This window comes from Anopheles gambiae, chromosome 3 (assembly GCF_943734735.2).
Source record: "Anopheles gambiae chromosome 3, idAnoGambNW_F1_1, whole genome shotgun sequence".
Lineage (NCBI taxonomy): Eukaryota > Metazoa > Arthropoda > Insecta > Diptera > Culicidae > Anopheles > Anopheles gambiae.
Window position 1 is genome coordinate 81441581 of NC_064602.1, and position 23362 is coordinate 81464942.

The following is a 23362-nucleotide window of genomic DNA, read 5'->3' on the forward strand; positions in this document are numbered from 1 at the left end:
ATTTGATTGACTTAATTTACAACTAACCAAAAGTTCCTTATTTTGGAACATTATTCAAAAAGTAATGCGTAAATACCTTCATGCGGCTACCAAAGCCATGACCTTTATAAATGCCCGAAAGTATGCAATATGATACGCACACAACGCCTGCAGGTATGCAATATGATGTGCTTGTTTTGTGGCACGGGATTTGGGGCACTTGAAGTGTGTTTTTGTTGCCTTTCTTTTTCATTTTTGCATATGAATGTTCTGAAATAATTATTGTTCACATCTTTGTAATAAAATGCTAGTAAAGGCTGTTCAGTGCTTCTTTGCAGCGGGTGCTTGGATGCTTTTTATTCAGTTCATCATCATCAAAATCACAAAACCACTTAGCAAAACCGTTATATTAATTTTCAGAACTGATGTTCTAAACTTAAGATACTTAAAACACACACACGAAGAAACAAAAATGACTAATAACACCAGATATTTGATTTAAACACCATATTGCATATGATTGGTAAGCAATGTGGTCATTTTGCTAAGGAATAAAGATTGACCACGAGTTTCAGGGACCTTCATAAGCTTCAAGCCTTTTTTTATATTTAGGCATGGTTATTCGAGATGTTTAGGATATCGAACTAATGTTCAAGGAACTATTCAAGATGCCGCAGGTGCAGAGGAGTAGTAAAAATATGAGGCATTCAACTTTATGTTGATTCTATGACATCTGATCTATAACGGTCCGAATCTATGAACATGAAAATACAGTACGCTTCTTGATCAATAAACAAAAAGGAAAACCACTCGAGTCGAGAGTTCTTTGACGGACTTTGACAGAGCCAGGTATAGATCCGAATGGAGTCATGATCTTTTCCAGGTATGGGTTCAGTGATAATTCTGGTATAGGTATGGAACCGGTATGGGATGAGGATTAGCTCCATGCCAGGTATGGGTTCGAGATGTGATGGCCTGTGTAAGTTATTAACCAACTCTAAGTCCCGGAATCAGTGTCAACTTTGATGCGGGTTATGTAAAAGTTCCGGGAAAGACATGGGTTTGAAAACAGCACTAGGATCTGTATGGTGTTGGAACCAGGGTCTCTTTTTAACCATCTGTTACACATGAGAATCTTTAGTAGCTATTCGAATCTTCAATAGTGACAGTTAATTGAGAATTGAGTTGACCTAAAAAACCTTTGTGCCTTAATCCTGAATCTATTAAATATTTCCAAAATTATATTGCATAATCCTGTAACGGGGCCTTTGTTAGTACAGTGCGTAACCTCTTCTAACGAATTTTTCGCACAACGAGGAAATCTAAATGCTCTACGGATAACCCTCTTAACGAATTAAATCTCGCATAGAGATAATTTTCATTTTTGTTCCCAATAAGAAATCGTGACCATTTCGAGAGTTTCAATACTAAAAATCGTTAAATATCTTAAGCTATTTCCTTAAGTGGGTAGTGTATAAGTGTGGAGGAAAAGCGTAAGGGTGATGACACATTTACGCCCACTGCTAATCCAAAACTCCCGCGGTCATACAAAAATCCGGGACTGGCAGTGGGCGCGTCCACTCCACGTCCAGATAACTCTTTTCAGATGAGATAACGGAGCTGAGAATTTTTCGATAGATGGAGTAAGTTAGGTAATGTCTTCAGTTTAATTGCTCCATTTCTGTCCTTCTTATTGGACAGGGCTTTCTTCGGGTCTGAACAATATTAGCGACTTGCATGCATTCTTGATCTATGATTTAGCTTTTCATAGAAATTGTATGAAAAAGAGCCTACCGCATAACGAGCTTTACGCATATCGAGTGAGTCATTGGAGCGAATTGAACTCGTTATGAGGGGTTCCACTGTAATTAAAAAATATATATATATATATTAGTACACCATTAGTTTTACAGTTTTCCACAGTAACATTATATCATGAGAGGCCACTGGGTAACAGCACTCATAAAACTTCCATTGTAATAAAATAAAATAGTTCCGTTTATTTATTATTGACAACATTAAAACACAATTCCCTAAATTGGCGCATAAATTACAATCTCATTTTCAACCGAGTTCTAAAATACCACCCGAGCCTTCCTTGAACGGCTCTGGTGTGAATCGTTCACCTGACGCCCGTTCCTTTACGCCCGCTCGTTGCATTAAAATAAAACGATATCGTGTCGTTACAAACACGTTTGGCAGTCTGTGTGTAGTTGTGTATGCGAATATTATTATTTTTTAAACACTTCCCTACAGTGTGTCCACGATGCGCGTGTTACGATGTAATGGCGTGGTTAAATTATATCACAACGTTATTTTAGCCAGCACGTAACAGCACGTTTTCTTCATTTCTTCCTCAAACTGTTAAAACCATCTAACGTAAAAAGGGTATTTTAAAATTGAGGAAAAAAAACAATAGAGAACCGATGGCTTTCCTAGGGTAGGCTTTTTACAACACACTGTAAATCCGAACTCGGTCTCTCGGAATTCTAACTTGTACAGTAATTTGCACAGAAAGGTTAATAAATTAGCTACCTCCTACGGGGGGATGCGTTCATTTCCAAGCATCGCTTCTACAGCTTGGTTTCGTGACGCACCATACCATTCTTGGTACCGTACATGCGGAAACGCGTCGGACGTGCACCATTGCCACCAGCTGCACCGCCACCGGGATGGTACGGTGGCAGTACAGCACCCGCCGCCCCTTCCACGCCGCTAATTAGATCGAAGCTATGCACCGCTCCCGGTTTACCGACCATCCCGACTGGGCTACCGTCGCTGCCGGACAGTAGGGCGGGCAGGGCGGGACTGCTACGGTCTCCCGCGCCCGTTAGATTGTACCCGTTCGCTAGCCCGATCGGCACGTGAGGTAGGGGTGGTTGGTGAAGATTTTGAGGCGTTGCATTAAGCGTTTGTCGACTAACGTTTCCCGCCGGTATGGCCTGTCCGTTCGTGAGCAGCATCGTACCGCTGGGCGATCCGCCCGGACCACCGGGACCCGCGTACATCAGGGCCATCGATGCGCTGATCGGTGGCTGTGGCATGCCTTTATTCAGATTGTTTAACCGTTGGCGAGGCAATGGCTGTTGGAGTAGCTGCTGTTGCTGCTGCTGCAACGATGGAACGTGATGGCCATTTGGTTGGAGGTTTGTGCACGGTGTGGCGTTTTTCACGCGTCGCTGCGAACTGGAGGAAAGGTTGGAGAGCCGCTCCGACTCGTTGTCATCTCCACTGTCCACATCGCCATCGCTGCTGTTTGTGCTGGCAATGAAATGCTCATTCTTCACCTTGCGGCCCTTGTTTCGGCGGTAGTACTTGAACTCGCGGGGCAGTGTGTAGGAACGGGGTAGTGAGACCTGTAAAAATACAAAGATTTGGAGGACATTGGATATGTCGGGTTAGTTTGAAGTTCACACATCGTAATTTTGAGACATACTCTTAGGCTTTTTAAGTTATTTGTCACTGTTTAAAATTCTTACAGGGTTTCCCACGATTTATTGGTCAGTTCCCATGATTTTTTGGTGCGTTCCCACGATTTTTTGGTTGTATCCCATAGATTTTTGGTTCGATCCTATAATTTATTGGTATTTTCCGATTGGATATCAATACAATTAGACCAAAAAATTCTGGGAAACGACCAAAAAATCGTGGGAACGCACCAAAAAAATATGGGAATCCACCAAAAATTGATGGGAACCAACCAATATATCGTGGGAAACCCTGTATCCCAAACTTAACCAGATGGAGGTCTTTTGTTTCTGCAATATATTTTGGATCTATCAAGTCCCAAAAACAGATACTAACCCTTTCCCCGGGCAAGATCTGTTTCAAAACCTATGTTTCTTCAGGAATTTATCAGCACCTATCCCAGTTGAGGAAAGGATCACAAACAAATTGATATCCTGAAACAGATCTTGAACCTAACAGGACCACGACTTCGTACAATCGATTTCCTAGACTTCCTAGACTCATTCAGAAATTGATATTGCATCTATTGGTGTGCCGAACCTGTCCTATCTATCAAACTGAACCTTTCCTATAGGAAGAACTCGCTCAGGTAGACATCAAAGCTATACCAATCCAGAAATTGATTACTAACTTATTCGCGTTCAGATATTAATCTAAGACACATTCTAGAAACTGAATCGGAACCTTTGCTTGAGTACAAAAAAGATAGAAGATATATTGCACTTCTGATACGTATACTCCCAATCTGATATCTATCTCAATTAGAATTTGGTGTCTATATCAAATAGAATTTTAAGTATATCCCAATAGGATCTGATGTTTATCCCAAGTAGAATCTCTGTTGTCTCTCAATTTGAACTGATCTTTATCAGATCTATCAGCTACGCCGTACCTATCTGTTACTGTACTAATGACGGATTGGGAACTGATCGCAATTAATTTCAAATCCTGAAATTGATCTCAAACGTATCAGATGTCTCGAATGTATACACATCCTTTCCATAGATATCAATCCAAACTCATATCAATCCAGGTCCTGATAGCGTCTAGTACCTAAGTGGTCTAGAATCTGAGTAACTGAACTGTCTTGGAACTGATTCCAACTCATATCCAATCCAAGAATTAGTCATGAAACCATAAAATACGTAATTTTGACCCTAACCTACTCCAGAAACGCATCCTGCATCATATTCCAGTGCCTTAACCCACCAGTAATCAACAACACCTACCTGACTATCAATATCCGAAGGTATCCGATGATGTCCGTTGTGTCCATCGTCACATCCAGAGTTGTCCAGGTTCTCGTCTCCGCTGCTTTCCATCGGTTGATCACGTTCCGATTCTTGTAATCTACGAATACGACCACCCAAAAAATATAACATCTCCTCTCACACACTCCACCATACCACCTACTCACCTAAAGTTGGCCGCCTCCCGTGCCACCCAGTCGAAGTAGATGCGCGAGTTCTCGAGATAGTGCGGGGCGAGCAGAATTTCCGGCGTCTTGGCCCGCTGCATGTTCTGCCGCTTGGTGTTGTTCAGGTTGTTGATCACACCGGCTCCACTGGATCCACCGGCGGATCCGCCCGCTCCACCAACGCTCGCCACGATCGCCGCCATCGTGGCGGTCGCGGAAGTGCGGCCCGATTTGTTGCTACTGTTCGTGTTGTTCGCACTGCCGCTCGCCGACCCGGACGGTACCGGCGTCGTCGGTGTACCGCGACTGTCCAGCTTGCTCCGGGGCGGGGGCACCACATTGTACGGGAAGGGCAGATTTTCGGCGCCCGCATTCTCCGTGCTGCTGTACGTGCCGGACACCTGCCGCGGATGGTTCGCATCGGTGTACAGCCGCCCGTGCGCATCGTACAGGATGGCCCGGTTCGACTGCGCAATCTCCGTCGTCCGCGGGCTGATGGAGGGTGCCCGCACACCGGCCCCACTGCCGCTGCCACCACCGCCGGCCGCACCATTGATCAGCCCGGCCGCCGGTGTGCTGGCGGCCGCATCCGCGTACAGATTCACAAAGTTGCCCCGATAGTTCTCGGCGAACGGATTGCGCGGGATGTTGTTCGGCAGTATCTTGGAGCGCGGCAGCACTTGGCGCGTGAGCGAATTGCTCTCGGTGGCCGAGATTTGCGACGATATCGGCGACATGTTACGGTTACCCGCACCACCTACGCCCGGTCCTCCCACGCCCGGTACTGCCGACGACGATGCCGACTGCCCGGTGGCATCGACTAGCGCGCCCGCCGGACCGCCACCCCCACCACCCTTCAGGTTGACCAGCGCCGATATGTTGATCCCGTTTAGCCCGAAGCTGTTGTAGATCGGATCGTAGTTGCTGTTGAACTTGTTCAAGCTATTCACATCGTCCAGATTGGCCGCGAGCAGCAGGTTCAGGTCGTTGAACGATTTGTTCGCCACGATTTCCGCCATATCCGGGCTGGACGTGCGCCACTCGATCGGATCGAGATCGATGTGCTTCTTGGCGCGCGGGATCGGTTGCCGCGGCAGCGTCGTTTTGCCCGCGTCGTCCCCGGAGCTGAGCGTGCCGGTACCGCCCGGGCCGCCCAGCTTGCCCTGCTTGATCTCCTCCTCGATGATCTTCAGCTCGGCCAGCTGCTTCTGCTTTTTCTCCTGCAGCTTCTGCTGGATGTTTACCCGCGAACCGACGCTGCTGCCTTCGTTCTCGCTCGAGCCGCCGGTGTGCGATCGTGGCAGCGGCCGCCGCCAGAAGGGGATGGCCATCGGGCCCATGTATTGTTGCTGAAGCTCCTGTTGCTGCTGCTGTAGTGTCTGCTGTTGGTGCTGCTGCTGCTGTTGATGTGAGAGCAATGGTTGTTGCTGTAGATACTGCTGTTGGTGCTGCTGATGGTGCTGCTGCTGCTGTTGCTGCTGCTGCTGATGTTGCTGCTGATGTGATGGAAGTTGCAGTTGTTGGTGGGATTGTTGCTGCTGAAGCAGCTGGCTCGTCACAGCATGATCGTTCACACCGCCCCCAGCGTTTGCATTCGGCGATGCAATCGCCAAGTTCGGCGGCGGCACAAAGGTGGTCGGTTTCTTCTTCTTCCGCTTCGTAGCCGCATTGACCGGGTTCGAAAAGCGGCAGTTAAACACACCCGGAATCGCGTGTGGATACTTCTGGCAGCCATTGCCGTTCAGCGCACCACGCCCAACACCTCCACCGATACCGCCACCTCCCTTACCTCCGGCGCCTCCAACACCACCACCACATCCCCCATCCATGCCGTGCTCGTGCCCGGCCAGGCAGCGGCATCCGTCCGGGGCGCAGTGACCAGCGCACTTCTCCGCCACGCGTCCACCCGCCTCGTACCCGAGCCGGCGCACGTGGAAGTACCGGTAGTACACGACCATAAAGAACAGGCCGGCGGCAAAGCTGCCCAGCACGGACAGCGGCACGAGATACCAACCGTCCGGCCGGTTTGGCCACACGCCGACCATCCACAGGCAGACGAGCAGACAGTTTTCCGCAAACATTACCACGTAGAAGGTGAGCTGTAATGGTTTGAGGGGGGTGGAATGGAATTAGAGCTGCAAGAAATTGGAAGTTTTGCTACCGACGGGTTTTTTCTTACCATCTTTTGCCGATGCCTCACTTCCTGCAGATTGATGTACGCAAAGATGTACACGAACGCAATCAAACCGCCGAGCGTCGTCTTCTTAAGCCGCGAAATGCGCTCCCCGTGAAACACGTTCTTGGGCGAAATCAGCCACAGAAACATTGAAAACCAGTGCAGAACTGAAAAAAGGGGAAACAACATTAATGTAAACTCCATAATCATCAACATTTGTCCCTCCCGATACAGTGGATATTCCGATTCCGGCACTAACTATTGAAGCCATTCGCTCGCCAGCTGCTAAAGTAAAACCATCCTAAGATCCTAAGGTCCTAAGGTCCTAATAACATCCCGGAGACAGTAGTTTTTTTTCAATCTGGGTGTTTCCCAGCTGTTTGGAAAAAATCCTGGATATATCCTGTACATAAAAAAGGAGACAGATCCTCACTTTCTAACTATGAATCTATTTCTATACTCTGTTCTAGGGACCTATACCTATTGCTAGGGACTGTTCTCCAACACCACAACTACATGGGTTAAGACAGCAATAAACTTAGTGCAGTTTCTACATTACTGTTTTGAGAAGTGAGATAAAAGGGATGCAAGTTGATACAATCTATACTGATTTTAACTCTGCATTAGTGTTGGGTAAATCTGATTCAGATTCATGAATCTAAATGAATCTTTTAAATGATTCAAAGATACTGAATCTCGAATTTCAAAGATTTATGAATCTCAAATTCAAAGAATCAAGAATCTCCAAAGATTCTAGGATCACCAAAGAATCATAAATCCCGAAAGATGTATATATCTCGAAAGATTCACGAATCTCTAGGGATTCATAAATCTCTAGGGATTCATAAATCTCCATGGATTCGTAGAGCTTGAGCTTTTCATTATTCTTCTTCTTGGAGTAACAACCTACGAGATCATGCCAGTATATAAAGGCCGTCGAGACTTCTTGGCAAGTACCACGCAGCCAGATAGTTTGTTTTGCTACGGGTAGACGATCCATGCGTGATTCGAAGCTCCGACAGGCATATTGTTAGGCAAGATCGCTCAAATTCAATATTTTGATAGATTTATGAATCTCTGGAGATATATGAATTTTAATGGATTTATGAATCTTATAGATTCATGAACCTTAACAGATTCATAAATTCTTGGAGATGCTTTAGAGATACATGATTCTTTGAAGAGTCGATTCGAGATTCACTCATCACTGAAGATTCATATGAATGAATCTCAACAAACGATTCACGAAACCCAACACTACTCTGCATTTGATTATGTTAATATTCAAATGCTAATCACTAAATTTTCAAAAATTTGGTTTCCACTCCGGATTAATTAGGTGGCTTGATTCCTACTTAGTGCGTCACCCTGTGTACGAGTTAAAATAGGAGACAGTTTTTTCCGAAGAATTTTGCCGATCCGCAGGCAGTGGCCTCTGGGCAGTATTTTGGACCCACTATTATGTAATTTATTTATTAACGACGTTGCAAAGGCAATGACTGAGTCTGTCATGTAAATTTTTGTTCCATCAATGGGGAAATCCCTTCATGATTCTAGTCAGCTTTTTTCTTCCTAGTTTATTTCAGCCTCAAAGCTAGAATTAGATTCGAGTACCTACTCGAAAAAAGGCAAAACAAGGTGGTGTTTTCATTTATCCCAAGGTGTTTTAAAGAGATCAGGTGGTGGAAATTGAGCGTCGCTTTTTGACAGCACGGGTGAAAACTTTTGCTAAAACAAGCTTTCTGGAGGCTTGACGAATACACAAAACACTCTTAAAATCTTCATTCAGAAGCAGAAGCGATAAAAATCACCCTTCTAAGTACATAAACCTTGGGATAAGCCTACCTGGATATTAATCCCACTTTGATAGTTGCTCGAAAACTGCTATACAATGCATACAGCTGACAGGCTGAAATTTCAGTCTACGAACTTAAAAGGGCAAGCGGCCCAATGTTGACATGTTGACTCGGTACTAACCAAGGCTAACAGGACGTTAAGAAATATTCTAAGGACAAGCAGAATCTACCACGATCCACTGTGCTTAAAATCTTTGTATTATTGTTTTGTACGTCAAATAATTGAGTATGCGTTCAGTAGCTTGGTTCCCCTGTACAAGTAACTAGAATTGACAGGCTGGAAAAAGTTCAAAAAAGGTTCACACGTATTGCAATAAAAAGGCTTCCGTGGAGAAACACTGATAGCATTTCACCGTATAAAACTAGTTGCTCAGTGCGCATGTTTGTTTTTAAACTAGTGACTGGTCACATAGATGCACTATGTGATCGAAGGATCCTTTACTTTTGATGCCCAAAACTTTTGATGACTACTCGACTACTACTCCTTTGATGTTACCAAATGTTTACGACGCTTAACACTTTAAGCGCCGTGTCATATAAATTCGCATGACGGTTTTGCTCACCGTTCAGCTTTGCATCTGACGCTCAGTGATTCTCTTGAGAACGAATGAGGTAGGAAAGAGAGAACGAGAACGACATGTACTACGCCGCTTATCGCAATGAAACAAAAGAGTGATAACAATCGCACGAGAAACGGTCGCTCTCATCGCTCTCTTGCCATGCGCTACGTGCTCACTCAAAAACTGTGACGTCAGGCTGGCGGTCAAAGTGTTAAAAGAACATATAGCACTAGTTCATACTAGGTGGTCCCGTGGTAAAGTCGAACGTCGCAATAACATGCCCGTCATGGGTTCAAGCCTGCAATGGACCGTTCAACCCGTAGCCCTTCCGTAGCCTTTTCCCTCCCTCCCCAAATTACTCACTTATCACCAGAAACACCCAGTGGCTGTACACGGACGCGTACACCGTCAGCGAGATGACGCGCGAAATGACCGTCCCGAGGCGCCACAGAAACTGGAAGATCACCCCGAGCCAGGTCAGCACCAGCCGGTGAACGTTCTGCAGCCGCACGTTCTTGCTAAAGCTGGCCAGCGCCCAGCACACGCTAAACAGCGACAGCGTGGCCGACACCATGTTCAGATCACGGAACGTTTTCTGCTGCTGCTCGGCCAGATTGGTCTGCTGCACCAGCGCGGTACTCGGCGGCAGGTGATGGTGGTGATGGCCCAGCGTTTTCAGCTTCAGTGCCGCGGCCAGCTGCGCCTCGCTCTGCAGCGTCACGAGCACGTACAGCTGGAGCAGCAGCATCGGGGCGGCCTCGCAAAACGCGTGCACCAGCCGCAGCATGCAGAGGTCGCGCACCTCGTGCTTCACGTGCCGCAGGTCGACCGGCACGAACAGCTTCGCGTACCGCCACAGCACCCCGAGCTGGGTGACGTGCAGCGCGAGCACTATGTACCGGCTGTACTCGGAGGTGCGGGAGGCACCACCACCGCCGGGGGCCATTCTGCCTTCGGCCTCTTCGCCCCTTCCGGCCACGCTCTGGCCGTTGGCCGCGTTCAGGCTGTTTGGTTTCTTTTTCTTCTTCTCCAGACTGCTGCCACTGCCGGGCGCGTTGGCTTCCGCGTCCGGTGGCCCGGTGGTCGACGCGCTGGCATTGCGAATTTTACGCTTATTCAAGTACCACCGGATGGACACAATCTGTAAGAGTAAAAGAGAGGGATTAAATTTACATTAAAAAAACTGCCTTTTCACTACCAACTTACCTGTGAGATTACTAGCGAGAACGACACGATCACGATGACCGCCGCGAAGTAGGCGAACTTCTGCCGCTCGTACAGCGCGTACCCCAGCACCACATCGAACACGACGTCACAGAAGTAGCCGGCCAGTGAGATCACGTTGAACAGCACGTCGCAGAGGGGCAGAAATTCCGTCATGGCTTTACTTTTTGCTCTCACCCTCCTACCCCCTCGTGTGCCTTTGTAAATTACGAAATGTACGGATTTGCAGCGGGGCTGTAACACTTGTTCTGTTCGCCGATCGATTGCCGGACCGGGAATCGATTCATCGAATGTTGTGGTTTGTTTCTGTAAAAGAAAACGAAAAAAAACGATTTAATTTAAATTCGCTTCTCGTGCTGCTCGTTGGGTTCGGTTTAAAAACTAGTAAGCATAAAATGCGCATAATAATAATGCAACAAACATATATGCTTCGCACATTTGTGCTCGCTTTCTCACACTCGCTGTCGGGGGAGGGGGCTCTAGAACAATTCCCTGTTTCTCTTGAGCTGAGTGATTGCTCTGCATTTCAATCAATGGTCGTTGTGGCGTTTCTAATTCTGCATGCAAGTCATGCGCAATTGCATGACTACCTAGGAGGGGTTGTTGTTTCTTTGTTATGCATGAAGAGAAGAAGCTTTGGAATGCTTTCGCCCCTTTACAGATGGTTTTTTCTTGTAATTCACACATTCTAAAAAGATTCTAGTGAGTGTTTTATATGTAGAGAGTGTTACCAAAGATGATACAACACCAGTTATTGATATGAAGTCTCGATTTGATCAAATTACAGACAGAAGAACTTGTACAAGAGAAAATTCATTGAATCAGAAAAGAAAAACCATAAAAAAAACTATTTCGATCCTCCTCACCGTTGTTCAAACTTAAAATAATAATTATCGTCATTATTAAATATTAAGTCAATTGTGTCAATATTAAAATAGGCAATACAACATTTAAAAAATTTAAAAAAAATAAAATAATAGTTATTGTCTTTATTTCCTTTATTTAATAGCGTGTACGTGTTAATAAGCGCATTGCTGAACGGAATATATAGAAATATGTAATTTTACATTTTTATTTTGTTTTTGGTGAGCTTTAAATTGAGCTGTTTCCCAGTAAAGATGGATCCCAAAAAGAAAGAACTCAAAGATAGAGGTTTTCAAAAGGTATTATTTATCCAATTCAAACCTTTTCTCATATTTATTTACTTTATTTAACATTTTTCCTGCAGCAGTACGTATTCTCATGCCTTTTAAATACCACCAAAATTAAAATATATTTTGAAACGTTTGATTGGCAAAAAATCATGTTTGATTATATATAGAAACAAGCGAGAAAAGAGACTTTGTACACATTCTACCTTATCGAGTTTTCTCGTTTAAGCAAGTTCAAATCTGTATCTGCTTAGCTTCATTATCACTAAATGATTCTTGGTACAAAAATGCCGCTTTGAAAGGTTTCATGCCAACGATTGCATTCAACGGGATTGCAAGCGACGAACCCGACGGTTGTTACACATTGTAAATTGATGTGCATTGCACTTGTAAGTATAATCTAAAAAAAAAATACACCAGTATATTGTAATGTTTCATTGATACCGATCTCGCACGACTAGATGAGCGTTACAAAGCGTGTGCGCTTTCAGCTCAGCGAGCGAATAAAAATCAGAAAAATCAGAGTGTGAAGAAAGAAAGTTCGCTCCAAACGGTTCCCTCCTCCCTTTAGCGGCACATTACTACCCATCGTCGACATATGGGCGCGCGCAACATGGGAAAAGAGATATCAAACGGAAACATAAAACTCGCACACCGGCGCACCGACACACCGGAGATCGCACACATCATTTACATTTCATTGAATGCAAATTAAATGATACACCGTGGTGGTGGTGGAGCGTATAAATAAAAACAAGAGAAAAAAGGAAGCCAGGCAAGGGAAAGAAGAAGAAAGGAAGCAGTGAAACTAATTGAGCAGATCAACAGTTTTATTTGAATACGGGATGATGGTACAAGTGATAGCACCGGAAAACACTTTGTTTCCCCTTCGTGCTCCGAAAAAAAAAGGATGGATCGTTATGGCAAGAATTTGTTTTTGCATAAAAAACACGTACCTTTAATTTTAAGGCTTGCCGCCACTGCTGTGCTTTTCTATCTGACTGATTATTCACCTTATCTGGAGGGGATTCGTTTCAAACGGTTGCTTTATGAGTTGTCACACAAATAAATATCGATTCTTCACTTTTTTACTAACTTGGTTTACTAGTATAAATGCACAGTTTTGTTCACTGGTTCACATCACTTCATTCCCAACTGAATCCGGCTGGCGTAATGGCACAACTGCACCGCAAAAGATCATTGGCCACTGCCCTCCGCGTGATGCTGCATGATCGATGATCGGATATGATCGGCGCTACCATCGACCTTTCGTTACCAGGACAGGGCAACGCGTACCATCATTAGCCCCTTTCTACGAATTGCGCCCGAATTGCACTTTAATTCGCTTCCCGATAAGCAATTAGCTCAACGATTAGCGTGCATGCGGGACGGACAAAAATCGATGCGCATACGACACTGGTCGCCATTGGGGGCTTCTCGGTTTCTGCAAGCATCGAAGCAAGCGTGCGCTCAACCAGAGCATAACAACTCCAGAGCAGCCAATGTTGCAAAAAAAAACCACACCGAAATTCACGCACCACTGTGGGATTTTTGAATCATTTTTTTTTTTTGGTTTCACCCGGTCTTCCGGTCGTTTCGTTTCGTCGCCTGCTCACACACTTTGTCACACAAACACGCAACGACGTTGACCCGACCCACCCCGCTTTCCGCTCGCTGGTAGGGCGACGGGCGCTTCAGGAATTCCAACAATTTCACATAAACAAACGGTTTTTTCTTCCACCAATACCATCACACACGTCGCAGCACGTCGAAAGCATTTCTTCAGCTTCACCACTTACACACACACACACACACACACACACTAGCAGGCGTTATGCTAGCAGCGATTTTTAGCCCTCCAACACACAAACACATACAAAAGCGATGTTGAAGTCGAGGCACGATCTATGCAGGGGCTGCTTTTGACACACGGGAAGAGGGAAAGTCCTCCAGCCGCTCCGGATCTTTTTTTGGAACTTTTCTTATTATTTTGGAAATATTCCCTTACGATTCCTCTGCGCCGTAAGAGAAGCTTCTCAACTGCGGCAAGCAGACAAGAGGCGGGCACAGTTGACGTGTTTCGATGGCTACTGCGTTCACTGCCCACGACATCCAACATCGAACCACCCCGAAAGCGGAATGAAGTAACGAGAGTAGCAGAGCTCGCCCCCCTCCCCTCCCCGATGGAACCACTGCTGGAATGTGGCGCAGACTGTGTACGCCTTTCCGGAAGGTTGTTTAAGACAATTTTGCACACAAACTGATTTTCACCACAACATACTTTTTCTTTCTCTAGTTAGCAGCAGCAGCAGCAGCACAACATTTTCCCTTTCTTCTTGTACTTTACCACATACCACCAGCCCATGCACACACACACACATACACACCCTAGTAGCGCAATCCCCTTCTCCACCAGCTACCAGCAAGCGAAGGCACCTTTTTTATGCTGCTTGCATCACTATACCTTTGGCTAACTATTCTTCCTTTCGGATTAGCACGCGATCACACGACGGAGTCCGGTTAAGTGTTGTTATTTTGCGCTGGTATGTGCACTGAAAATCTGCACCCGAGGGAGCTGTCTGTACCAGAACTCGATCGCGCGACTCAACAACCCTTCTCAGCAGTTGGACCGATCTTCTGGCACCAGGGGGAAAGGCGAGGAGAACAGTGCGCTGTTCGCTTCGGACGTTTGGATGTTCGAAAAATTCGGTATGAAATATTTCACACCACGTTCGGTGGTCGGTTTTTTATTTTTATCGTTATTTTTAAAACATGCAAGTTATTTTAGTGTAAAAGTGACAAATTTTTACATTGATTTTATCACATTTTGTTAGTATTTTCTAATTTAACGCGCCCGCTTTGGATTTCCAAAACGTACAGTTTAGAATTTGATTTGACAGTCAGTGTGACCAGATTTTATTGGCGGTTTTCGGTAGGAGTATCAAAATTGTATCGGATGTTTTCGGTATGTTTTAAAAAGTTGAGTCAATCAACACGAGCATATACAGTGAAATATTTTTAAGGTGAATCTTCCACGGAACGTCAAAACTAATGAATGTACCAAGTGCCACAAATCCACTAAACGACCGCTAAACGGGTTCTAAACAACTCAAACTTTCAACCTAAACGGAATATAGAAAGACTTCGTTTAGCAGACGGCAAACGACTCATGCATTCTAAAAATAGCAAAAAAGCTGGTGGCGCCATCTGTTTGTGGGATACCCCAACCAGTTGAGCTTCCTCGCTTGGAGGAGAGCTTTCTCATTTCCTCTGTACTGTTGTATGGTTTCGCATTGCAGTTATGCATCGCTAGAACTAGAACGGCGATACGATTGTTTAAATACTAAACTCCAATGGAAACCACCACCACTGTAGCAAGTGAGATTTGAGTAATGGTCGTTGGTGTTGATACCCACGTATCTGACCACACGACCGTTCATAGAGATTTTTGCTCGGAAAGTTAGAAGGCTATATAGGTCATGATAAGATGAAACTTGTCGAAACACATTGCAAGAAAAGGATAGCAATATAATGATGAGTTGTAATACGCCATCTATTGATCAAACCAATGAAGCTGTGGAGCTTTCATTTTTTTCTGTGGATATTAAATTTTCCAGTCGTTTAAGCTTAATCTGTGGCGCTTGAGAAGCTCTCAACCTAAACGGAATATAGAAAGACTTCGTTTAGCAGACGGCAAACGACTCCTGCATTCTAAAAATAGCAAAAAGCTGGTGGCGCCATCTGTTGGTGGGATGCCCAACTAGTGGAGCTTCCTCGCTTGGAGGAAAGCTTTCCCATTCCCTCTGTACTGTTGTATGGTTTCGCATTGAAGTTATGTATCACTAGAACTAGAACGGCGATACGATTGTTTAAATACTAGACTCTTGCAACATGTTCTCACAACATGAGTTTGACAGTTCGTCCATAAGATTTGGGAACAAATTTTCCCGGAAAATTTTCATAGACGCGGACCGTAACGATTACCGCTACCTAACCCATGCGTCTGCCAGGCAGTGGTAATCAATGGATTTCAATGCATTGCGTCGGAAATAGTGATGAGTAAAGTTGGCAAAAGTCTGGAGTAAACTCAGATCCGACTCCAATAAATTCAGAATCGACTCTGTAAGGTACCCAAATAGCCAAAATTGCTTAAGCAGCCAATTTTGGCATGCTAAAGATCGCTGCTTGAAATCGCCTTTTGCAGTAGATAAACCATCAAAGTTCCAGATGGTCTTTCTAAATTGCGCCAAAGCAGCTTCCTTATGCCAGGGTGCCGGTCATTATTTTTCATTTTTTTCATTATGTTTTACTTTCAAGCAAGACGTCTTCATTGAAATAAACAACACAATTTGAGTTTTCTTTATGTGCATGTTTATTTGTGAACTGCAAATGTTCATAACGTTCTCAGAATTTTAAATCCTTAACAGTTAAGTTAACTATCTTAACATTATTACTTCAAATAACTAATCTAACTGGTACATAAACTACGAGACGGCGTCTGTCTTTGACACTTTGACAAGAGCTACCTTGTACCGATGTCATGCATTAAAAAGATACAAAGTTTCACCAAGATCGGTACAAATTCTAAAAAAGCCTTAAAGCTCCATCGCCAACCCTGCAGTTAGTACTAATCAGCCGCAAAGCTGTAAAGAGTACCGTGTGATTGTTAAAAAGCTGTATGGTTCCACCAAGTACCGTTTCATCTCTTAATCACCTACAAAGTACGACATCGGAACGATTTTTCGTAAAACAGCCCCAAATCAGCTATGGAGTTCGAGCTGGCTATTTGGGTTGTTCCATCCTGCATTATCCGGAGTCGTTCGGAATTGCCCAGAATTGTCCGGAGTCATCCGGAGTCGTTCGAAGTCGGAGTCGTTCGGAGTCGGAGTTGATCGGAGTCGTTGGGAGTCAGTCTTCGAAACAAAGGCCTGTTTACGAACTGCACGCGCAAAAGTGAAAGACAACAAAACCACAACAAAATGAAATGCCTGATCACAAGCACATTAAACCAAATCTTCAATAATTCCAACTCCAATCGATTCCGGACGACTCTGATTCCAGACGACTCCGATTCCGAACGACTCCGACTCCGAACGACTCCGGACGACTCGAAGCGGCTCCGAAAGATTCCGGGCGACTCCAACTCCGAGTGAATCTAGTGGTTCCATTTTGTCGGAATCGGACTAACAATTGTCGGAGTCGGATCGGAGTCGTGGGAGCGCTCCAGAGAGCACATCACTGTTCGGAACAAGTACCCCTATCTAAATCGGTATTTCTGGTCACTCTGATTGACAGCCCCCGGTTGTGTCCGGTTTGACGTTTGCTACAGTTGTTTACAAATATCGCCGAAAATATCTTTTATTTGCGTCCCGTTTGCTTACGCGTCGAGTGATAACAATTTAACCAATTTGCTAACACCATCGGTATGCGTTCTGGCCTTTGATAAAATACGCAACAAACAATCGCTCGGCTTATGTAAAGCTTGCAAACGATAAACCTTCCGTTCATCCGCTTTTCCCTTTGTTTGCAGCTCCACCCTGTTCGCGTGTGTGCTCCGTGTTGAGTAATCCATCCTCTCCATCCAATCTCGCACACCTGCCAATTTCTGGCTTGTTTGCCAATCAACACCACAGCGACTAGACACCAGGGAAAGTTTCGAGCGTTTCCAGACGTGAATGAAACGGCTGCTAGCGGTGCTTATCGATCATCGATTGTTGAAAAACTTTAGCCGTTGCTTCTATCGGGGCCTGCCGCAGAGCAAATATGTCCCGGCGGGCCACTGGCCGATAGCGAACAGTATGGACGGCAGCACTAATGGCAGTTCGGCAACGCCAACACGCAACAAGCAGCGGACGGCGCGCAACCTGCACCAAAATGGCCAGTACAGCGCGCATCGACGGTGGGAAACGGTTGCCAGTGGTGGAGGTGGTAACAGCAGAAATGGTTCCTCTGCCACTTCCGGTCCCCGGGATCGGTTCGAGTTTACGCTCATGAACTACAACATACTGGCGCAGGACCTGCTCGACTCGCACGCCGCCCTGTACGGGGAGCACGATCCGGAAGGGCTTCCGTGGGATCTGCGCTGCAAGCGGCTGCTGGCCGAGATTAACACAATCAAGCCGGACATCCTGTGCGTGCAGGAATTGCAGGAAACGCACGCGGAATCGTTTTGCAGCGGGCTGCCCCAACACTACGCCATGCTGTACAAAAAGCGCACGGGCAACGACAAAACCGACGGCTGTGCGCTGTTCTATCGGCGCGATCTGTTCGAGCTGGTGACGCACCACAAGGTGGAGTTTTACCAGCCGAAAGTGAATGTAAGAGAGTGTGTGAGGTAGGAAGTGTTTTGCTTCGATTTATTGTGGATTTTTCTTTGCTTTCTTTTTGTTGCAGAAACTGAACAGGGAAAATGTAGCGATTATAGCAAAGCTAGCGCTGAAAGCGAACCCACGAGCGAAGCTCGTCATCTCAACGACGCACCTGCTGTACAACCCGCGCCGGCAGGACGTCCGGTTGGCGCAGGTGCAGGTGTTGCTGGCCGAGCTGGACCGGCTGGCGTTCAGTGGCACGATGCCGAACGGTATACCCCGATACGAGCCGGTCATACTCTGTGGCGACTTTAATCTGCAACCCTTCACCGCACCGTACGAGCTACTAACGAAAGGCTTCCTGCGGTACGATCGGCTCGATTCGCGGTCGCTCCAGCCGGCCAACTCCTGGCACGGGCATGTCGAGCAGGTGGGCAAGTATTTCCTACCGCCCGCGCTCGGCATTACCGACAAATGTCAGCACACGACACTGCGCGACCGGGAAAAGGTGCACCGGGACAAGGTGCCACCTTCCCACCTGACAAAGGTATCGGACGTCGCCTTTTGCTGAATAACGAATTAAAATGATGTTAATGTTTTATTTCGCTTTTTTTTTTTGCTCAGCTCTATCACTCAAACCATGAAAAGGAGGACGGTGAGCCGGGCGGGAACGGCTCACCCTCCAAGGAGCGCTCCTCCTCCTCGCGCAGCGAATTCTCCTCCGGTGCACTCACCCATCAGTTCGTGTTTAGCTCCGCGTACCGCCATTTCGGGCCGGATAGTGCGCAGGACCGGCGGCAGGCGACCACCTTTCAGGACGAATGGATCACGGTCGACTATCTGTTCTACACGCCGTACCGTTCGGTGGCCGAGTGTACCCGCCAGCTGCCGAACTGGAACCTGGAGCTGCTGCAAACGTACTCGCTGCCGACGGTGCAGCAGTGCGGCCGGGAGATCGGGTACATACCGAACAGGCAGTACGGGTCCGATCACTTTTCGCTCGCCGGTCGCTTTCTGCTGACCGTGCCGCGGGAAGACCAGTGAGCGGCGTCACAACGGGATTGTTTTTGTTTGAATGTTTGTGCCGGGTGTGCGTGAAATAGAACTTGTTTGATTTAGCCGACACGTAAATATGACGCTGACGGGAGTTGATAATGAATTTGGTTTGCTTTAAAGAATTAACCGTTTTTTCTTCTATCTTTGGAGGCTTTTTCATAAAACCTTTGACAACGCTGACTTCATTTCGGGAGCGATTTTCTACCTCTCACTAGCCTTACGTTACTGGTTGAGAACCATAGAATAGAATTAGGATCAGTTTTGAGACATCAAAAACACACGACGACGCACTTAAAACGGTTGATGAAACGGACGTTAAAAACAAACTCGGTTTTGTTGAATAAAATCCTTTCTGTTTTTAGCAGAACCGAACAGAAAAAGCAGAGTCTGATCGATGAGCTTCAACGGTACATACTGTCTGTGAAGATATATAAAATTAGGTAAAGTACTAGAATGCATATCAATCGTAATGCTGTTTCAGCTCTCCAGAATGGGTTCAGTGTTACAGGGTTGTCCGAGTTAATTTAGAATGTCAACAACATTTTTCATTGCTTGCGATATGTTTTTCAACAGCTGTCAAATGTTGTTTTTTCATCACAATGATGTCTCAGTTTTTCAACATGATTTTCAACACATCTCAAGTTGGATTGAGTTTGACAGTTCTTTTGTGATGTGTTGAAAATCATGCATAAGAACTTACAAATTATTGTTATGCAAATACAACATTTGACAACTGTTGAAAAACATGCTGAAGGCTATGAATAATGATGTGCATAATCAAAAGTGACGTGGAAACTCTTTATTATCCAAGTGTGTGTGTGTGTGTTTTTTTTTTTAATTTAATTTCGAGCTTTTGGACTCCATGCTCGAGATCATTTCTTGGAGTTTTACCTGTTTAGGCAAGATCGTAGCTTCACAACCAAAACAGATCGTACAGATCTGCGATCAGTAACTGGAATTGGGACAGTTCCTACGACAATTCTTGAACCGAGCAAAAATTCTGTTTCACTTTCAGATCAGATTTGCAAACCACTAAGATACGGTCTATCGGAAAGATACCACTAACTATACCACTAGATACCACTAAGGAATCATTTGAGATTCATGAATGTTTGACGATTCATGATTCTTTGAAATTCGAAATCTTTGAAAATTCATGAATCTTTGAGATTAATTGTTGTGGATAGACCGCTGCCTCATCCTGAGGGCTCGCCGTTGACAGCAGGGCTGTCATCCGGTGACGTCCTCAGTAGTGATGGGTAAAGTTAGCAAAAATCCGGAGTCGACTCCGATCCGACTCCGATAAATTCGGAATCGACTCCGGAAGGCAGGTCCGCGCTGCAATACTCCGGACGACTCCGGTCGACTCCGGACGACTCCGAACGACTCCGACTCCGGGCGGATCTAGGGTTTCATTTTGCCGGAGTCGGAATCGAACTAACAATAGTCGGAGTCGGATAGGAGCGGTGGATCTAACGGTAGGCGGACTAGGCGGCTCTTTCCCTCCTTCCCTCCTTCCCTCTTTCCCTCCTTCCCTCTTTCCTCTTTCCCTCTTTCCCTCTTTCCCTCTTTCCCTCTTTCCCTCTTTCCCTCTTTCCCTCTTTCCCTCTTTCCCTCTTTCCCTCTTTCCCTCTTTCCCTCTTTCCCTCTTTCCCTCTTTCCCTCTTTCCCTCTTTCCCTCTTTCCCTCTTTCCCTCCTTCCCTCCTTCCCTCTTTCCCTCTTTCCCTCTTTCCCTCTTTCCCTCTTTCCCTCTTTCCCTCTTTCCCTCTTTCCCTCTTTCCCTCCTTCCCTCCTTCCCTCCTTCCCTCCTTCCCCTCCCCCCTTCCCTCTTTCCCTCTTTCCCTCTTTCCCTCCTTCCCTCTTTCCCTCTTTCCCTCTTTCCCTCTTTCCCTCTTTCCCTCCTTCCCTCTTTCCCTCTTTCCCTCTTTCCCTCTTTCCCTCTTTCCCTCTTTCCCTCTTTCCCTCTTTCCCTCTTTCCCTCTTTCCCTCCTTCCCTCCTTCCCTCCTTCCCTCCTTCCCTCTTTCCCTCCTTCCCTCTTTCCCTCTTTCCCTCTTTCCCTCCTTCCCTCTTTCCCTCTTTCCCTCTTTCCCTCTTCCCTCTTTCCCTCTTTCCCTCTTCCCTCCTTCCCTCTTTCCCTCTTTCCCTCTTTCCCTCTTTCCCTCTTTCCCTCCTTCCCTCTTTCCCTCTTTCCCTCCTTCCCTCTTTCCCTCCTTCCCTCCTTCCCTCTTTCCCTCCTTCCCTCTTTCCCTCTTTCCCTATTTCCCTCTTTCCCTCTTCCCTCTTTCCCTCTTTCCCTCTTTCCCTCCTTCCCTCCTTCCCTCCTTCCCTCCTTCCCTCCTTCCCTCCTTCCCTCCTTCCCTCTTCCCTCCTTCCCTCCTTCCCTCCTTCCCTCTTCCCTCCTTCCCTCTTTCCCTCTTTCCCTCCTTCCCTCTTTCCCTCTTTCCCTCCTTCCCTCCTTCCCTCCTTCCCTCCTTCCCTCTTTCCCTCCTTCCCTCTTGCCCTCGTTCCCTTCTTCCATCTTTCCTCCCTTCCCTCTTTCCCTCTTCCCTCTTTCCCTCTTTCCCTCTTTCCCTCTTTCCCTCATTTCCCCCTCTTTCCCTCTTTCCCACCTCCCTCTTCCCTCTTTCCCTCCTTCCCTCTTTCCCTCCTTCCCTCTTCCCTCTTTCCCTCTTTCCCTCCTTCCCACCAACCTCTTTCCCTCCTTCCCCTTTCCCACTTCCCTCTTTCCCTCCTTCCCTCTTCCCTCTTCCCCTTCCTCCAACCCTCTTTCCCTCCAACCCCTTTCCCTCATCCCTCTTCCCTCTTTCCCTCTTTCCCCTCTTTCCCTCCTTCCCTCCTTCCCTCTTTCCCTCTTTCCCTCTTTCCCTCTTTCCCTCCTTTCCCTCCTTTCCCTCTTTCCCTCTTTCCCTCTTTCCCTCTTTCCCCTTTCCCTCTTCCCTCCTCCCTCCTTCCCTCCTTCCCTCTTCCCTCTTCCCTCTTTCCCTCTTTCCCTCTTCCCTCCTTTCCCTCCTTCCCTCCTTCCCTCCTTCCCTCCTTCCCTCTTTCCCTCTTTCCCTCTTTCCCTCTTTCCCTCTTTCCCTCTTCCCTCCTTCCCTCCTTCCCTCCTTCCCTCCTTCCCTCTTTCCCTCCTTCCCTCCTTCCCTCTTTCCCTCTTTCCCCTTCCCTCTTTCCCCTTCCCTCTTCCTCTTCCCTCTTTCCCCTCTTCCTCTTTCCCTCTTTCCCTCTTTCCCTCTTCCCTCTTCCCTCCTTCCCTCCTTCCCTCCTTCCCTCCTTCCCTCTTCCCTCTTTCCCTCTTTCCCTCTTTCCCTCTTTCCCTCTTTCCCTCCTTCCCTCCTTCCCTCCTTCCCTCTTCCCTCCTTCCCTCTTTCCCTCTTTCCCTCTTCCCTCCTTCCCTCTTTCCCTCTTCCCTCTTCCTCCTTCCCTCTTTCCCTCCTTCCCTCTTTCCCTCTTTCCCTCTTTCCCTCTTTCCTCCTTCCTCCTTCCCTCTTCCTCTTCCTCTTCCCTCTTTCCCTCTTTCCCTCCTTCCCTCCTTCCCTCTTTCCCTCCTCCCTCTTTCCCTCTTTCCCTCTTTCCCTCTTTCCCTCTTCCCTCCTTCCCTCTTCCCTCCTTCCCTCCTTTCCCTCTTTCCCTCTTTCCCTCTTCCCTCTTTCCCTCTTCCCTCTTTCCCTCCTTCCCTCTTTCCCTCTTTCCCTCTTTCCCTCTTTCCCTCTTCCCTCTTTCCCTCCTTCCCTCCTTCCCCTCCTTTCCCTCCTTTCCCTCTTCCCTCTTTCCCTCTTTCCCTCTTTCCCTCCTGCCATCTTTACCTCCTTCCCTCCTTCCCTCTTTCCCTCCTTCCCCTCTTTCCCTCTTTCCCTCTTTCCCTCTTTCCCTCTTCCCTCCTTCCCTCTTTCCCTCTTTCCCTCCTCTCCCCTCTTTCCCGCCTCCCCTCCTTCCCTCCTTCCCTCGTTACCTCTATCCCTCTCTCCCCCTTTCCCTCCTTCCCTCTTTCCCTCTTTCCCTCTTCCCTCTTTCCCTCTTTCCCTCTTTCCCTCTTCCCCTCTTTCCCTCTTTCCCTCTTTCCCTCTTCCCCTCTTTCCCTCCTTCCCCCCTTCCCTCTTCCCTCTTTCCCTCTTTCCCTCCTTCCCTCTTTCCCCTCTTTCCCTCTTTCCCTCTTTCCCTCTTTTCC

At 46.8% G+C, this 23362-nt stretch overlaps 2 protein-coding genes across 2 annotated transcripts; one reads left to right on the forward strand and one right to left on the reverse strand.

Moving 5' to 3' along the window:
• Window positions 1–1948: 1948 nt before the first annotated feature.
• On the reverse strand, window positions 1949–14487 carry LOC1278295 (uncharacterized). Its single transcript, XM_061653902.1, has 7 exons — window positions 12788–14487; window positions 10663–10986; window positions 9820–10597; window positions 7044–7207; window positions 4865–6963; window positions 4677–4797; window positions 1949–3335 (listed from the first exon to the last, which is right to left on the reverse strand). Exons 2-7 carry the CDS (start codon window positions 10834–10836, stop codon window positions 2553–2555), a joined length of 4119 nt encoding a protein of 1372 aa, XP_061509886.1. The 5' UTR covers window positions 10837–10986; window positions 12788–14487; the 3' UTR covers window positions 1949–2552.
• Window positions 14488–17073: 2586 nt separating this feature from the next.
• LOC1278294 (protein angel) lies at window positions 17074–19317 on the forward strand. Its single transcript, XM_061658204.1, has 4 exons — window positions 17074–17254; window positions 17362–18148; window positions 18225–18686; window positions 18764–19317. The coding sequence occupies exons 2-4, from the start codon at window positions 17507–17509 to the stop codon at window positions 19181–19183; spliced, it is 1524 nt and encodes a 507-aa protein (XP_061514188.1). The 5' UTR covers window positions 17074–17254; window positions 17362–17506; the 3' UTR covers window positions 19184–19317.
• The last annotated feature ends 4045 nt before the right edge of the window (window positions 19318–23362 follow it).

Excerpts from the sequence above, each read along its gene's own strand:
- LOC1278295 (XM_061653902.1), bottom strand. The coding sequence starts at position 10,836 with ATGACGGAATTTCTGCCCCTCTGCGACGTGCTGTTCAACGTGATCTCA. Across the intron at positions 10,598-10,662 it reads TCTCGCTAGTAATCTCACAG|ATTGTGTCCATCCGGTGGTA; the intron begins GTAAGTTGGTAG and ends TTACTCTTACAG. Across the intron at positions 7,208-9,819 it reads CTGGGTGTTTCTGGTGATAA|TTCTGCACTGGTTTTCAATG; the intron begins GTGAGTAATTTG and ends CCCTTTTTTCAG.
- LOC1278294 (XM_061658204.1), top strand. The coding sequence starts at position 17,507 with ATGAAACGGCTGCTAGCGGTGCTTATCGATCATCGATTGTTGAAAAAC. Across the intron at positions 18,149-18,224 it reads TTTACCAGCCGAAAGTGAAT|AAACTGAACAGGGAAAATGT; the intron begins GTAAGAGAGTGT and ends TTTTTGTTGCAG. Across the intron at positions 18,687-18,763 it reads CACCTTCCCACCTGACAAAG|CTCTATCACTCAAACCATGA; the intron begins GTATCGGACGTC and ends TTTTTTGCTCAG.